We start from the raw sequence: 17645 nt of genomic DNA, 5'->3' as shown, positions 1-17645 counted from the left end.
GTCCAAGCCGTCATCTTCTTTCCCCTGGATTAGTAGTACAATAGCCTCTTTTTATCATCATTATTAAACTTTTTTTAAATTGGGGTAACATATATATAACACAAAGTTTTCCATTTTAACTGTACAACTCAGCTGTATTGAAATACATTCATAATGCTGTGCTATTATTACCACCATTCATTATCAAAACTTCCATCACCCCAAACAGAATGTCTGTGCCATTAAGAGATAATTCGTTTCCCCTCTCTGGCTCCTGGTAACCTCTAATCTACTCTCTGTCTCTGAAGAATTTGCTTATCCTAGATACTTCATATTAGTGGACTCATATGCTGTTTGTCCTATTGTATCTGGCTTCTTTCACTCACCTTTCAGAGTTAATCCATGTTGTTGCAATAGGATTTCCCTGCCCCCCTTTATTCTATGCTCCATACTCCTCCACAGCGCTGTTATCCAAATGGTATGAGTGATCCTATTTAAATATGAGCCAAACCATGCCACTCCTCCACTTAAAACTTTGTAATTTCTTTCTATCTTCCTCAGACTAAAAGCCTTACAATGGCCCACAAAGGCCTATAAAATCTAGCTCCTTCATGATCTTTTTTTTTTTTTTACCTCAGTTCCTCTGATCTATCTACTTAATGCAGTTTTTTCCAGCCACAAGTTTCCTTTCATCTCTGAAACACTCAAGGCATGCTGCTGTTAGCTATGTCTGTGTGTGATACATGCATCACAAATAACCACCTGGCTCACTCCTCCACCATCAGCTCCTTGTTCAAGTGTTACCTTCCCTGGCTACAGTTTTTGATAGTACAATTCCGCTCACTGGACTTACCTTCTATTCCCCTTCTCTGCTTAATTTTGTCCATCTCATTTATGATCATTCATATACTTGACAATTTTCATTTTTTGTCTATCACCACTAAACTATAAGATCCATGAAGGCAGAGATTTTGGTGTGTTTCGTTCATTGCTATTTTCTGAAGAGCCTAGAATATGTCTTATACTTTGTGGGCTCTCAATGAAATGTGTTGAATGAATGTATGATTGAATCAATGATGTATGTTGTTCTTTAGCTACCAAAGAGCCCTATGTATGAAAATATGAGCATTTAGCAAAATGCTAAATGTACTGAGCATTTATGTGTGAAACATCATGGAAGTTTCTTTTGTATTGTCCACAGAGTATATGAACTTTTAAAATACCTGATATCACATGGAAGTTGGATAAGCTGTGGGTCTCTCTATATAATATGTCCCCTAAAATAGGTAATATCTAATCAAATTTAGAGAATACAGAATATTATTTCAAATGTGAATTTGTTAGCAATCTAATATTAGTATACTTTGTGGAAATTTTGGAAATCTAGTGCAGTGGACTTGAAGTAACTCAGATGGTAATACATCTGGAAGACATGGTGCTCTTTGAAAAATACCATTTATTACAAACATTAACCAAATGCCTTTATGCTAGTAAGTAAAAACATGGCCCATACCACTGATGATCTTAAAGACTAGAGGAAGAGAGAGACAAAAGTAATGACCACACAGCACCTTCTCTAAGGTGCTAAAGAAATATAATAATAAGGGAATTGCCAAATTGGGGTATCCATAAAGAGCTAACCCCTGACCTGAGGCTTAAAGGACTACAGAATATAGAGATGAAAAAGGAAAGAATGGGACTTCTAGGTGTAGAGCACCTGCAAAAAAAGCATGAACCAAAAAGAGCACAAATTAAAGGAATTGCCAAGAACCAGTTTGATGAAACTGCATATGGAGAATGCAAAACATGAAGCTGGATGAAAAGGAAAAAGGCTGAAACATCAATAACTTGACTGATTCCAGCACAAAACTAGGAGAGCTTTTATTTGTTACAAAAGAAAAAAAAAAGACTACATTGCAATATAGCAATGTAAAATCATAATCAGTCACAAGCATAAAGATATATAAAAGTCAAAGTGATCATGGCTGACAGCTGATTGAGTGCCCTATAATATTCATTTGCCACATGTTAATTTTAGTTGCTTACTATTCCTTGTTAGCAGTTGGCTAAACATGCATCAAAAATTTAAGAACTTATTTGTGAAAAAATTTTAAAACTGAGAAAATTCTGTTGCTTTTCCTGTGAATCAGGAAAAGACAACATCACTTTCATCTATGTTGATTCAGAATACTAGTATCTTAGTGGGAGGACACTGTAATAGACCCAGTGATTTATGGAGCTGTTACAGAAAGTTTGGGAGGACTGCTTCAGACACCAAAGGTGCATACCAAGTGTAGAAAGAGATAATTTAACTAGCAATCTTGGTTATCCAGAAAACAGCAAGAAATCAGAAGGTAAGCAAAACATGTGCTGAACAACAACATGGAGAATACAAAGTCAATGTATTTGATTCTTAGGAGAAAGTCTTTAAGTCTTCACTCCAAAGCAAGCCTTTTAATCTCATGCATAATCTCAGCTAACATAATAGCTGCACATTCACTCATAGTACAGTTGCAGTAAAAAAAAATGGAGGGGGATGATTAGGGTGGATGTGAGATGTTACACTATGGTTCACTGACCGCACAACAAATTTAAGGTGACAAACTGAGACTGTCTATAAAGCAAACACAGGGATACAACATAAGGGATACAACATACACAGCACTCCAAGGCATTTAGCTGGGAAGTAAACAGCTGAACACACCTTTAAGCAGCCCTCAAAAATCACTAAATCAGCATACCATGGATAACTAACATTATCAGTGATAGCCCCAAAACATCTAGAAAATGTTAACTTACGTTCAATGAACTCTTTTTTTAGAAGGCAGGGAAGCATGTAATACATTTTAGAAAAATCCATCAAAATGGTTAAAACAAAAATTTTGGATGCTTAAGATCTGTAGGCTTTAGTAAATAATCTTGAAACCTCATTTAACAGAACTCATTCATCCAATGTTATTCCAACATTAAATTTCTAAAGGCCTGAAAACAATGTATCTTCTATAGAATCTGTCTCTTTAATATCTAGAACAGCTTATCACTCTATAGAATTTTATTCTGAAGTGCTGGATAGAACAGAGTTCTCTTGAGAACTGTGGGTGAACTTTGCAGTCTCTGACCTCCCCGAAATTAAATGCAATATTTTACATCAAAAATAGGGGACAAATCCACCTATTCATGGAGAATGAACTACCTTAAGTTGTATTTAAATGCATTGTTAATGCAAACATAATCAGCACATCATGACAGCTATCTTTAAGATCTGGCTAGACATAGGTGAGGTTATTTAATGGTGTTCAATGTAAGTTTTAACGTCTAAAACATTCAGAATATACGTAGCTTAAAAATGTTGTCTGAAAGGGCAAGTACACAGCCTACTGATCTTTAGTCATTTGAACATTTACATGCCATAACAAATTATCTAGGTACCTAAAAATATAATGCATTTAGTTTCTTATGTCTTACTAATGTATTTAGATATGTTAGCATTCTGGCTAAGCCATTCTAAGGAAGAATTATAAAACAAAAGTTTTTATCGCTCTACTCTTCAAGAATCCCCACTGAAACACGCTATAACTATACATTCTTTTGAAAGCACCATAGGTCTGATTTTTTTTTTTTACCATTCCAAAATTTATATATAGCAGAGCTCTCCTAACAGCTCTTTAACTAACAGACGTGTTGTAGTAACTGATACTCGGCCTTGGGGGCAGGTGAGCGTAGCTGGCTGCTGGGCCACCACCTGCAAGGCCTGTGCTCTTCCTTCTCACCGGTGAGGCCAATTTGCTTTCCAAGCCAGTTGTGTGTTCCCAAATCTATCTGTGCCAGTTTTCTTTGTTGTGATTGTCGTTTACTTAATTTAAGAGGCTGATTATTTATATGAAAAGCTTTGAAAAAGATGCACATCCATACAAAATTGATTTATGTGGGGGTGAGGCAGCTGTATGACTGTCATGAAAATCCAAAAAGATTCTGTATTTGGATTACTTTTCATGTATCTAAGTTCTAGCTTCACTTTTAGAGAAATCACTCTGAAAACAGATGCGCTATGGGTTATGATCACACAAGAAAGACAAAGGGGAGCGCTGATCTGTGGAATCTATTCAAAGGAAGTTCTTAGCTCTAGCAAAAGAATGGTAAACAAATATAAACAAATAAACACAAATGTTTAAGATGCATGCATCTTTGGGTTTTGTTTGATTCTCAATGATTATTGCTTTTTTTTAGTAATCTTTTTAGGTAAGTGAACATGTTTGGATCCTTGATCACTTTGAATAAAACAAATTCTACTATATATGAAACATGATTTAGAACCTTAAAGTTATTCTTATCAAAACATCAGAAGCTAATGGCTTTCTGTAGATCATGTTTCACTCAAAGGATTAAACTTAAAAGGAATCACTTAGGTGTATGGGGACGACAGTCTATACATGACAGGGAATTTTGGGTTGACATTTTCCAACAAATCACTATAATGTTCTCATTCATGAGGTATAGATTCTTATTAATTTGACTCTGAGAGTTAACAAGTTCTAAATGGTCTAACTGTTGCTTAAAAAACAGCAATGATTTTCCAGGGAACATTTTAGAAAACAGCACTGTAGGAACACCATTATTAGCAACAAAAGAAATTTAATGTGAGAAAATTTAATTACATGGTGTTACTTATCAAATATTTATTACATTCTTAGTGTCTTTATCACTGTGAGAAACTATAAACTATATTAACTATAATATTAGTGAAAGGATTCACGAGAGTCATTATTAAGAAACAGAAAAGGAAATCTTCACTGAAAACCTGGAGAAGACCCCACAATAAAGCATAAACACAACTACCTGGCTGTTTGTGGTAAGTAAGCTCTCTGCTAGTCAAGCAGAACCATCGTTTCTTGAAATTCTTTTTTCCAATCCGAGTTCTTCCCTGAGCTCTTTTATACATCTCACTGCCAAAACAACAGATGAAAACATTTAACTATAAAGGTTGAAATAGTTAATCCAAAACAAAGAATTGCCCTTTAACTTTTAAGTGACATGAACAGCTGTGTAAGATTCTATGAAGTATGTGAAAATGCCTTCACTATCTTATTCTTGCATTTATTCTGGTCATACTAAGGAACAGCCTTTAATATTTAGACTTGTGCTATGCAGAACCAAAAAAAGGCCAAATGAGTGATGTTTCCTCATCACTCCATGACTCCATTAGAAATGTCTCCATTCTTTTCTAATAACAACACTCTGCTTTAACAGTCTAAGACTTGAATGGAGCTGTTACTTTTTCTAAGTACTAAGACTTGAATGGAGCTGTTACTTTTTCTAAGTACTAATACCCTCCATCCCACTGTATTTTCACAATTCTGGGACAGAATGGACATGGAGTCATGTCTGTTGGATGTGATGTTTACCTTACAGATGATATTTATAGCATAGTAAGAGTGACTTACTTGACTAATGTCAGGCAGTTCTAGCAAAGAACAAAAAATCCAGACTTCTTCAGCCTTGGACCCATGCTCTTTGTACTTACTTAATATCTGTACTGAAACATGACCTTAATGTCTGATGTCTGATATCATTAAATTACCCTTCTTTTAGATGCACAGGTTCACTTGTACCACTGGAAACTTTAGTTTCAGTAGATGAAATTTCATCCAGGAACTAAATGGGGAAATGGACAAATATTACATTGTGAGAAGGTATATCACAAAAAATTCAGTTTACCTCAAATGCTAATGACAAATGCCCTTGTGAAGTTCCTTACATATGTAAGGAACATACATAAGAGCAATATATAAACTAGGGACTTCATCTACAATTAAATACTCTGTTTTATAAAGGATAAATATTCTAAAAAGTTAATTCTCAAGTAAGATCTAGGTTACATTATCCTGTAGAAATAATTCAAGTCCACATCCATTAACTGCAATTCTAAAATCCATAAAGCTCTGAATACAAAGGCATTTTTGCTTTGTTTGGTTTTTGATTTGCAGTGAACTGATTGGGGGTTATAACTTTTTTTGTCTCAATTAGTCTATATCCTGCTTAGTGTGCAACAGAAACAGATGTGTGTGATTATGACATGTTACCCAATGCCACCCTGCTAAACTCTGAGAAATTAAATTCTGGAACATTTCTAGTCCCAAAGTTTTCAGATATAGAATTGTGAACATAAATTATAAGTCAAATTATCGGCAAATTGGCCCCATGGGCCAAATCTGATCTGCAGCTAGTTTTTGTAAGGCCCACAAGTTAAGAAAAGCTTTTACATTTTAAAAACAAAAACAGAGAAGAATATGTGGCAGAGAACATATGTGGCCAGCAAAGCCTAAAATGGCCTTTACAGAAAAAAGTTTGCCAACTATTATATATATAACTGACTTTAGCCCTGAGGGATGGTATTTCATAGTTACAACGGAAGTATAATCAGGTTCTCTGGGATAACTTAATCTAATCATAATTTGTAAACTTCCTGTGGAGAAAATGTATTACGGAGAAAAGGAAGAGACTGTGGTGGCTGGAGAAATTTGCGGTTTCCATCTCTTGCAATGGGAAGCCACTCAGTGAAGAGCACTTAGCTTCATGATTATCTGCCTCAACTGGTCAAGTGCTTCCAGGCACGTGGCTTCTTTTCAGGGAAGTGAGATGCAAGGAGTTCAAGAAACACTTCTTGTTCTTAGAGAGGAATCCTATCCATTTTTTAGTTCCTAAGCTAAATATGAGAAACTTAGAGAAGTTTCTGGGTTTCCTGCTATGTTGTCCCATTTCAGGCTTAAAAGACAAACACACACACACATTATATAAAATACGAGCGAACACAATAATTACGACAGACTATAGGCAAGGTGGCGGTAGGTTCCAGGTGGCTTGATCATCTCGGTCTACACCTGTCATCCTAGCATACACATCATCAGGTAACCCTTTTCACTCTCAAAAGGGCTCATGGTTTGGATGCTAAATTATATGGTCTCCCTGTTTATAGAAGCATCGAGGTTACCCTTCCTAAACCCTGTGGGACGAGTATAGGATTCTGAGTTATCTGTTTTCTTCTGCCATGGTGGTCAGTGTCACAAGTGAGAGTGCCCATAGGAAAGTGAAACTGGACTTCACAAGCTTTTGTAATTTCTGGCACCAAACTTACCCAGACTCAACAAGTAAATAATAAATCTAGCATACCAGGGCAAAACATCCTCTATCACTTTAGGGGCCTAGAACCAAATATGGGACAAGAGGAGTATGGACAGTCTATGAGGATGTGGGGGGTGGCTCAGGGCCGAGCACGAACTGGCACCCTGAAATCCTTTCTTCACTGGCATTATCAACTCTACACAGTCCAAGTATATCAGGAAAAAAAAATCAGCTGATACCATAGCCTAGTCATAAAACATGGAAAACAACCCCAAAACAAAAGACAGTATATCATAACCATGCCAACAAGTCTGCCTACACTGTCCCATGAATGTTTCAACAATGTTTTAAAAATAAAAGCTTTTTCTTTGCCTTTTCTTTTGAAAGATTTTCTCCTTAAAAGCTTTCAACAGTTTAAAAAAATTTGGTTAAACTTGCACTATTCTAAGTGAGAAAATTCCAAATGTCTTTAAATCATCATTTTCACCTACCGAGTCACTGTAAGGCTCTTAAAAGTACTAAAAAAATGTCCAAACATAAACTCTGACAAAATATACCCTTGGTAATCAACTACCAATCATACTGCCGAAACTGAATGAAGCCTTTAAAATGTGATCTTGGTAATTTGGATTTACTAAGTTAGAACTATAATAAATATGATACAGTATTTCCTTCAAGCCAAATTTAGATGTACTTCAAACTAAATTTACAAGTTTTCAGGGTTTTACAATAATGCTATATTTTTTTTAAATGATCTAAGACTAAAAGAAATTAAAGATCTTTTCAAAACATTCTCATTAGGCCTCCTTGTGTTAGGATATTAAATAATGTAGGCTTTAGTAAAATTTATAGTAAAGTTCCTCAGGTTACAACCATATCTATCTTGTTTATAAAATGCTCAATAATTCATATTTTTTTATTAAGTCAATTAAATGCCCACTATATGTCAGGTGCCATGTTAAGCCTCTATTCCTACACCAATTATTTTCAAATGGAAACAGTTTTGCCCCTCGGGGGACACTGTACAATGTCTGGAGTCATTTCTGGTCATCTCAGTTGGGGACATGGTACTGCCATCTAATGGATGGAGGTCATGGATGTTGCTGAACATCCTACAAAGCACAGGACAGCCTCTCACAATCAAGAATCATCCAGCCCAAAATGTCATAGGGCTGCTGTTGAGAATCCACCTAGACATCTGTAATTTGCATATGAAAAGAAATGTTTAATATTTCCAGAATAAAAAGATCACACCTGAGCCTGGCCCTGGCATTGTGGGATCGATAATGCCTTCCTGACCAAAAGGAGGAAAAGATTTCTAACAAATGAGATATCAGTGGCTAAGAGAGTTCAAAGAGTCGAGAAGCCAAAACCATTCCTGTTAACCCTGAAGAACATCTAGGGCTCTGAGATACTACAGAAGTTTCACATAGTAAGATTACTTCCAGAAATGTTAACAACCTCCAGATGGGTTCCTAGGCCAGGTAAGTCCTGAAACGCACAGGGGCCGGCCTCTCCAGAACATTACCTAGTTCCATCTCCCAAGCCCATTTCCAACATAAAGTTAGAAAGGGTTGAGCCCAAATACCCACTGGAGAAGGATCAAAGAAGGAGGAAGAGTTATGATGGAGAAGAGAGGATTTAACAAATGAATATGACTGCTGAATCATCATATTGATATTTCTTTTAGTGTCCAGTATCTTGGAGCAGCTAGAAGGAAAAACAAAATTGTGGAAGTAACCTATACCAACGATGAAATCTGTTCTATAATTGCTTAGTACAATGTACTTTGAAATTTACTGCTTTTTGTGTATTTAATAATAAGAATTGTTTTTTTAAAAAACCATACCTTTTTAACTGCTATAATATATCCTTCTTCTTGAAACATTTTGAAAAATTCACACATGAATGTCTCTTTGAAACTTGACTAAGAAAAAAAACAAAACAAAACAGAATTTAGATACCTAAGTAGAAACTAAGAATATATATAGTTCAGTATTTTCAAGCTGAAAATTAAGGCCTAAAAGGCTTCCATAATATATTTCAATGGTTATGGGGCTTGGAGCTGAAGACTTTTCTTCAATAGCTATTGGGCCTAGGTAAATAAATAGACTGCTCCTGCATAATCTTATTAAACTTCCTCTCCCTCTTAGATATATCAATTTAAATCAAACCATCCTCTTCAGCAGGTGACCAAGATGCAACAATTATCTAAAAGTCAGCTACTGAATCTGTATATTCGGAGGAGAGGGTGCAATGTTTTGCTTTTAATTTTGGAAGGGGTAAGTGAGGAAGAAAGGATCACAGGGTATAATCACATTTAGAAGTATGAAAGCAAAATAAAGTAAAAACATACCTTGCTTTTGGACAGACTCCCCCAGCTTCCCAACGTTTGAATAGTTTTTGAAATTAGGGTTAATGTTCTAATTGTCTGCGCATCCTAAAGAATACAGAAAAGACACAAAAATCCTGTTAAGCTTTCAAGAAATATGATTTGTATAAAAAGTAGTGAGTGGAAGAGTGAAGTGCTCAACAACAGTTACTAAAAAAATGTTAATTTGAACCATCAATATTGTTAAAATCTAGCTATTTATGTTAGGCTCAACTCACAGGACTAAGGAATTAGGGACTAAGAAAACCACATATAATAGACAATCCTCACAAAGTAATTAATGATGTATTACTTTAGAAGGCCAGAATTAATTACTGTAAGTTGTTCTGTGCAGTGTGGACTAACTTATAAATTGTATTTGCTTATAGAATGTCAATGCCATCTACTTTTTTTTGCCCTGCCTATCACAGATGCCTAATTCCTCAGTCATCTGGTACCCAATCCAGAGCCGAACATGTAGTAGGTGCTATATTAAGCACATTAAATTAAATTGAAATGTTGGATTTCTCACTACAAAATAACCTGGTATACATTCACACATCCTGTCCTCCCTTCCTTATATTAGGTTGAACCAGATGAGACTGCCACATTTGATGGTTTTTGAACTACAAACTAAAACCAATTTCATATGGTGCAGCACAATACTTCAAAGGAGGATTGTTCTTTTCTTTCCCAATGTTAATCCTATCAGTTTTTCTTTTAAGGACAACCTTTTTGTATTCTCAGAATACTGATTAGTAACCTCCTTCTCTCTTCAATTTCTCTCTTTCGGCTGTTTTCTTCCCTTTTGTTTAAACCTTGCATGGGTTTTCCCATTTGACCTGGCCCCTCTCTACCGTCTTTCATTCATCAAACACTTAACGAACAGCTTTTTGTCCTAGAAACTGTGCCGTATTCTTGGGATACACAGACTTTGAAAAGACGCAGCCTTTGTTCTTAAGTGACTTGCAGTCCACATGGAGAGATCAGAGACAGATGGTTATACAGCAACATGACACATGCCATGACGGAGCTCCAGGGCACCACAGACAACATCAGGATTACAACAGTCTACCTCAGCCGAGGCATGAAGGAGGTAGCAGAGAGGACAACAGAATGTGACGAGAAGCATGTTCTAATCCATTTTTCCCCCATCGTGAAATTTCTCAAAAGAGTGGTATACTGAGTCACTGCTAACACCCCCCCACCCCCCCGCCCTTATACACATGCTCAACTCTGCCTCTGTCTTTCAACAGCAGGGCAAGCTAACTCTCAGTATATTTCCCAGGTAACACTGCATCCATTCACTAACTCTTTAATCTTCTGCAATCTGATTTTCTTCTCTTCTACTATACTAAAACTGGCTTCCAAAATTCAAAGACCTTCTAAATGTAAACTGCAGTGGCCTTCCTCAGTTCTCTTCCTCAGTCATTCTGACTGTCACACTGGTCTTCACGGCGTGATCACTCCAGGTCACGGGGCCCGTTCCCTTCTCTAAGTTTCTGTAGTATCAACGGTCGATAGTCCTCACTTAATACTAGTTGAAGATTATCTTACATATTTGTTCTCTCTCTTCAACTGGAGTGTTCTTTAAAAGTAGGGAGAAGGTTACACTTAAAGACAAGCAATAAAGTTTCATGGCAGTTCTGAAGCAGTCCTTCTGGCATAACAATAGGAAAACAGAGGCCTAACTAATAGTGACTGTGGTTAGAAGGATTTACTGCAACATCTACTGGAAGAACTTGTAAATCCAACTCAACTACAAGGCAGGGTCACAAGTTCCGAGGCAGGAGTTCTGTTTATGTTCAGAATGCTGCCAGCAAGCCAGTGCTGCTCCAGAGTTGTGGACAGCCTCAGTAACATAGTACTGCAGATGGGACAGCCTTGTGGGCAGGACACTGCCCATACTCTGCTGCGGTTACTCACAGACAGTTTGTTCCTTGACGAGAGAGGGTGTGCTGCTACCACTGCATCATGGTTCCATTCAGTTCTCACAAAGTTAAACGCGTGGCCAATGTCACAGCTGTCAAGGGGGGGGAGTGGGCTTACGTGGCCCATTTAATCTCCAACATCTATTTGTCTTCTCTACTCTCTATTATTCAATGTGCCGCTTCTAAACTGAGGGCAGGAAGTTCCTTATTCATCACTGCATCTCCAGTGCTGAGCACAGGTTTGATAAATTACAGGTACTCAGATATCTGTCAGCCTAAGAGGCTGTAAGGAACAGGGCTAAGATCACAAACTGTGAAGACTCAGAATGCTGGCTTAACCCAGATCAAATCAAGGGAGCTCAAACTGTCATTTAGTAGTTGTGTGACTCTGGGAAAGTACTGTATTGTAAGTTCCTTATCTGTAAATGGGGATGAAAACAATTCACCATAAGGGTTGTTCGGAGGACTTAATGAGTTAAAACATATAAAGTACTAAGAACAAGGCTTAATGCACTAAGTTTACTTTTCAGAAAACTAAACCCTGCAGATGGTTCCTAGGACAGATAGGTCCTGAAACCCAGAGGTGCTCATCTCTCCAAGAACATCAAACAGTTGCATCCCCATATCCCATATTGTTAACACCCTTTTTCAACATGAAAACAGAAGGGGCATAGTGCAAATATCCCTAAAGATTGGGTGAAGGATAAAAGGAAAAGAAGGAGCTATAACAGAGAAGTTAGGATTTAACAAATGAGTATGACTGCTGAATCATTATATTGATATATCTTTTTAGTCTCCAGTGTCTTGGAGTAGCTAGAAGGAAAAACCTGAAATTGTAGAACTGTAACCTGTCCCATACTTTGAAATCTGTTCTATACCTACTTGTTAAAATGCACTTTGAAATTTATTGCTTTTTTGTATATATTTTATATTTCACAATAAAAAATGCTAAAGATAAAAAAGAACAAGGCTTAATACAAAGTAAGCACTAAATCAATGTTGGCTATCTGCCACACAAATCTGCAACTTGAAGCAACTGGGTAAGATCATAAAATATTTGGAATATAAAAGCTTAAAGATCCAGCAAAAATACACTGTATAAGAAGGAAACAAACAGCAAAAATAAAGAATTTTAAAATGTTAATAAGTTAAAACAAGACTTTGGGACAAAAAGACTATATTTTAAAAAGATTTAAAACTCATATATTTACAATATTATCCCAGGTGAAGAAAAAGTAAAAGTATGGCAATGCCAAACTATGTTTCAAAAAAAGTTTACCTATCTTTCAGAAATGAGTCTCTTAAAATTTTTAAGATTTTGTTTAAAAAAACAGAATTAAACTAAACCTGTAAATAATAAACAATGCTTGTATTATGGACATTTACAAACATATACGACAGTAGAAGGAAAGTGCTATGAATTCCCTTTGTCCCCATCACTAATGAACAAGACTTATCAACATTTGTCATTCTGTCACTCTTGTATGGTATCTTTAAACAACAAAAAATAAAAACAATTTTCAGCCTTCTCTGACACACTGAAATGGGCAAAAAAAAAAAAGCCCAGTAAATTTAAGTCATTGTTAAAAGAAAATACAGCCAAGCAAAACTGACTTGCTATTTTATCTTTTCTTCATTTTAACAAAAATGGAATAAAGCTTTGAGCAGAACAAACACTTACTGGGTGATGAGGTCGCAAATGAAAAGTATGAGGTGACACTACGGCTACAGCAAAGAAACGCAGAAACACAAAGCTGCTCACTGCGGAATACTGAACGTGCGGGTCATCTGCAGAAAAGAACGGTCACATGTCATGCACAAACACACTACAAAACAAAGATAAGAAAGGAAAAAAGATCGGAAAAACTTGTAAACCGAATAGAAGATCAATATAATTTTATTGCAAGGCCTGAGTTGATGAAATGATAATGATAATGACTAAATTAAAGGGAAAAAATCCTATGACTACAAAAAAATCGGAAAGTAAGAATAAAGAAAAGACAAAGCTGCTAAATTTTCAGAAATATTTTAACTTGTAAAATACCTCTTTACTCATCTGCAAAGAAAGACTCCTGAAATTACAATAACAAAAATAAAAGTAGTATCTAGCACTACCTAGTGGCAATAGTTTACCCCAAAACTGGGACAGGAGATTGTTTTCAGTTTTACGATACTTTCCAATTTGTCCCTCAAAAATCCTAATATCAAAAGCTATGCAATAAAAAACATTAGCCAGAAATCTTTCTTTCAAAGAAAGCAATCAGTATTCCATATAAAAATGTGGTTGAACTGAAGCCTCCCTGTGATGTCCATCGTCTCCCTACCACAGCTTTATTTTAGAGTGGAGTCACCTACCTCACACAACACGCAGACTGTGGAGAAGCAGGTGGGCAAGAAAAAAACCTCTGGATTTGGTCTGAGTTTTAACTCTTAGAAGTTCCTCACTAGGTAACTTCTGACAAGTTATTTAACCTGCAGGCCTTTAACAATGCTGGCTTCCCACTCGCTGCCTGTCCCCTCCCTGCCCATACATATTCCCAGGAGAAAAAGAACCACAAAGGATAAAACATGGAAGTACTTCATGGCAGTGAAACTGTAAGTTATACAGAATATTCACATGTAGAATATGAAGACATCTTAATCTTTTAAGGCAACAAAAATAGAGTTAAGGTGATTACATTTGCATTTATAAAAATAAAAATGTTTTAGATCATTTATAAAAAGAATTAAACAGCCAAAGTATAATTAAGGCCAAGATCATGGGGTCATGTAAAGGATAGTGGTGGAGTAGCCAGGCCTTACATGGGGACCTAGCTGGGCAAACTCCTTCACTTCTCTAAACCCCTGTTTCTTTACGCACCTAATGGAAGTTTTACCTACCTTGTGCAGTGGTGTAAAGATGAGAAGAGATAGTGCCTGTTCACTAAAAGTGGTATTCATGATCTGACTCACTTTTTAAAAACATAATTCCAATCAACATTTCATCTATTCATGTTAATGTCTCTGTGGCCCTGATTTTTGTTATGAGACCAGATTTCATATACGTATTTGATGTCTGAATTTATCTACTGTTAGACAACTCAGTCCCACCAAAAGGATACTGAGTCAGTTTAGCAGGATAACTGTGTATGCATGCATCAGAGTATACACAGACTTAAAAGAAAATGATAAAACAGTAAAATCTATTCAGATGGTTACTGAAGTAACTGTAGTTTCACACAGCTAGGTAAGGCTGATAATTTAAGTGCTGTCCTCACCCTACCCCCACCTTAACAGGCAGCTGTGGAAGGAGAGAGACATCAGAGAGGTATAAGACTAGAATAATGCCAAGTACTAAGGGTTAGATATTGCAACTTTTAATTTTACAGAATGTTTCCAAGCAAAGTCTTTAAACAGCTTCTCTTGCAAAAACTGGTGCATGTCAGACACTGATACGTGTACTTCAAAATTATATGTTTAGTGTAACAGAAATATTTCTAATGTCTAAAGTCATTTCTGTAAGAAACTCTCACTACCAAAACCTTAGCATTCTCAAACTGTTAGACAGTTTGAAAAAATCTAGTCAATCATATGGAACCAAAGATTCCCACTACTTGAATGAATGTGGAGTGAAAAAGCAGTTGGTACAGATAATGAAGGTTATTTTGGTTTCTTCCATTTAACAATCTCATACACCGTAGCATAGATATTTACTTACACATATAATAAATCTTTACCTTTCTTAAAAACAATTATTTTTATATTTGCTTCTGGTTTAAAGTTGCCATTGTATCAAAATAAAGAATATTTTGAGATTATAAGGAAAACATCAAGTTTTAAAAAAAAGCTAAAACCATTTTGAAAAACTAAAGACTACCTATAAACCGTAAACATTTCACATAAGCCAAATACTCAATAAATATCTAGAAAAAAATAAAATGTAGAAAAGGTATGTTTTAGTAACAATGGCACTTACTAGGAAATCTCTGAGTAGCCATTTGCCTTAGAGAATAAAAGATATCACACATAACAGTGGGGCAGCTCATACTTGATTGTACAATTGTACTGAATAACTTATCAACATAGTAGCGCAGATTCTCCTGTAGGATTTATAAAGGGTAAATATTAAAATTTTTTATTTTCACAAACCTTCAATAACCTTTATGGAAAAAAATGCATTGAAAATTAGATTTATTTGAGAGTCGTATCTAGTATTCCAAAGTCCTGCTTCCTTCCTCCAAACTCCTTCAGTTAAAGGACAATTTACATTCCGACCTAAAATAAGACTTAGACTACCAAGATATGAGGGGAATGTATGGTATAAGAAACAAAGAGAGTAAAATGATCTGAAGGGAAGTCAAGGGAATAACTTGGATTTGTAGCTTCATGAACAGTATAATACTGTTGTGAAATGCAATGAAAACTTGTGACCCTAACATACTCACTGTTTTCTCATGTGCTACTTAGCCTGATCAGGAATGTTGGAGTGGAGGTTGCAACTAGATACAGCCTTAATTCACTACTGTTATTAGAGCCAAGAAAGAGAAAATTAAGAAAAACAAGAAAAATGAGGAAAATACATTCTAAAAACTAGTCACAGGATATGCTGCTAATACTAATGGCATGGTGTAAATAATTAACATCCTCACTCCCATCCATACAGCAATTTTATACTGTAAGTAGGAAATAGGTATACCATTAAGACCAATTTTGTATGCAATTATAAATATATAATATATATTATATATTTAAATATATATTAAATATTAAATATATATATAATATATATAAAAATATAACAAGGACTTACCTTATTATTTTCTACATTATCTCCCTCTTTCAATTTAATAGGATCAATTTCACAGGATTTTGAGGATTCACATATCTGAAAATAGATTAATTTTTCAATTAATGATTTTTTTCTAATAGCCTGGCAAAATGAAAATAACTATTATTTTTATAAGAATACAAGCTCAGGCGGGCCACGGTGGCTGAGCAGGCAAGAATGCTTGCCTGCAATGCCAGAGGACCCGGGTTCAATTCCCGGTGCCTGCCCATGTGAAAAAAAAAAAAAAAAAAGCTCATAAAAATTTAAAACTATGAGAAATTTTAAAACTCCCACTCAGATACTGTAATCAATATTCCAAAAGAATTCTATCAAAAAATATTTCTTATATTTGGAACTCCAGCATAGAAATCCAATAAAAAAGAAATAATGATGCAGTGTATACTACAATGTGTTCTTTGAGTAAAACTCCATTTACAGAAAAGTTAAATTGCTCATCCTTATTCTTTCAGTAATACATAAACGGATACATCATTCCCATCAATAGATCATTAGGTGAAAGCCCCAAATTATCATTAATGGAGGTATATTATGTACCTCATCTAGAATAGGTTTTAATGTTACTTTCAGGTAGTGCCCTCCCACTATTTTCATCATCTCATCCAGACATCGGGTAGCCAAGGAATTTCCTCTAAAAATTGTGTTTGCATCTCTGAAATAGAAATACAAATAAGGTAAAACCAAGTGAGTAAACAGAGGCTACAAAAAGTAATAATCACTTGAGATATCCAACTTTGCTCAATATGCAACTTGAGTAATTTTTTTTTACCAGCCATTTAAAAGCTGGTCGCCATTAGGTTTTTCAAACTTACCAAAATTAGTTACCAAAAATGTAAAAACTGGAAGAAGGATAAAAGGAGGAGGAGGAGTTAGAGAAGATAGGATTTAACAAATGAGTATGACTGCTGAATGATTATACTGATACTTATTTTAGTCTCCAGTGTCTTGGAGCAGCTAGAAGGAAAAATCTGAAAATGAAACTGTAACCCATACCAAACCTGAAATCTGTTCTATAACTACTTGTTTAAATGTACTTTGAAATTTATTGCTTTTTTTGTATATATATTTCACAATAAAAAAAATTTTTTTTTAATTAGTTACCAAAAAATGCATGAAAGTGGGCAGGCCACAGTGGCTCAGCAGGCAGAGTTCTCACCTGCCATGCCAGAGACCCGGGTTCGATTCCCGATGCCTGCCCATATTTAAAAAAAAAAAAAAAAATGCATGAAAGAAAGTTAAAAAATTTAAAAATTAAAAAAAAAACAAACCAACTACATTAGGCATGTGGGATGCTTATGAACCAAAAGCAGCATATAAGTACCTGTGTGTGTATAAAATAACTGTTGGACTATGATAGAAATGGGAAGTCACTTGATTGTTTTTTATAACACAACTTGTGTGTTTATATATAAGAGTGCTA

At 35.5% G+C, this 17645-nt stretch overlaps 2 protein-coding genes across 9 annotated transcripts in view; one reads left to right on the top strand and one right to left on the bottom strand.

The window, feature by feature from the left end:
- Nucleotides 1-17645, bottom strand: part of RASA2 (RAS p21 protein activator 2) — a 125321-nt gene that overhangs the window by 16357 nt on the left and 91319 nt on the right. The window contains exons 12-19 of one of the 2 annotated variants that reach the window (XM_077130287.1): nt 16763-16877; nt 16190-16264; nt 15356-15479; nt 13082-13188; nt 9455-9538; nt 8948-9025; nt 5558-5631; nt 4813-4922 (exon numbers count right to left, since the gene is read on the bottom strand). In XM_077130287.1, coding sequence (XP_076986402.1) covers nt 4813-4922; nt 5558-5631; nt 8948-9025; nt 9455-9538; nt 13082-13188; nt 15356-15479; nt 16190-16264; nt 16763-16877 — 767 coding nt within the window. The remainder of the gene's footprint in view (nt 1-4812; nt 4923-5557; nt 5632-8947; nt 9026-9454; nt 9539-13081; nt 13189-15355; nt 15480-16189; nt 16265-16762; nt 16878-17645) is intronic. The other variant, XM_077130288.1, reaches the window with a different exon arrangement.
- Nucleotides 1-17645, top strand: part of LOC143657668 (uncharacterized) — a 130496-nt gene that overhangs the window by 22609 nt on the left and 90242 nt on the right. The window lies entirely within an intron of this gene.

The sequence above is a fragment of the Tamandua tetradactyla genome, chromosome 15 (genome assembly GCF_023851605.1).
Source record: "Tamandua tetradactyla isolate mTamTet1 chromosome 15, mTamTet1.pri, whole genome shotgun sequence".
NCBI classification, from domain to species: Eukaryota; Metazoa; Chordata; class Mammalia; order Pilosa; family Myrmecophagidae; genus Tamandua; species Tamandua tetradactyla.
The sequence above is the reverse complement of the archived record's forward strand: the minus strand, read 5'-3'. Positions and strand labels throughout refer to the sequence as shown.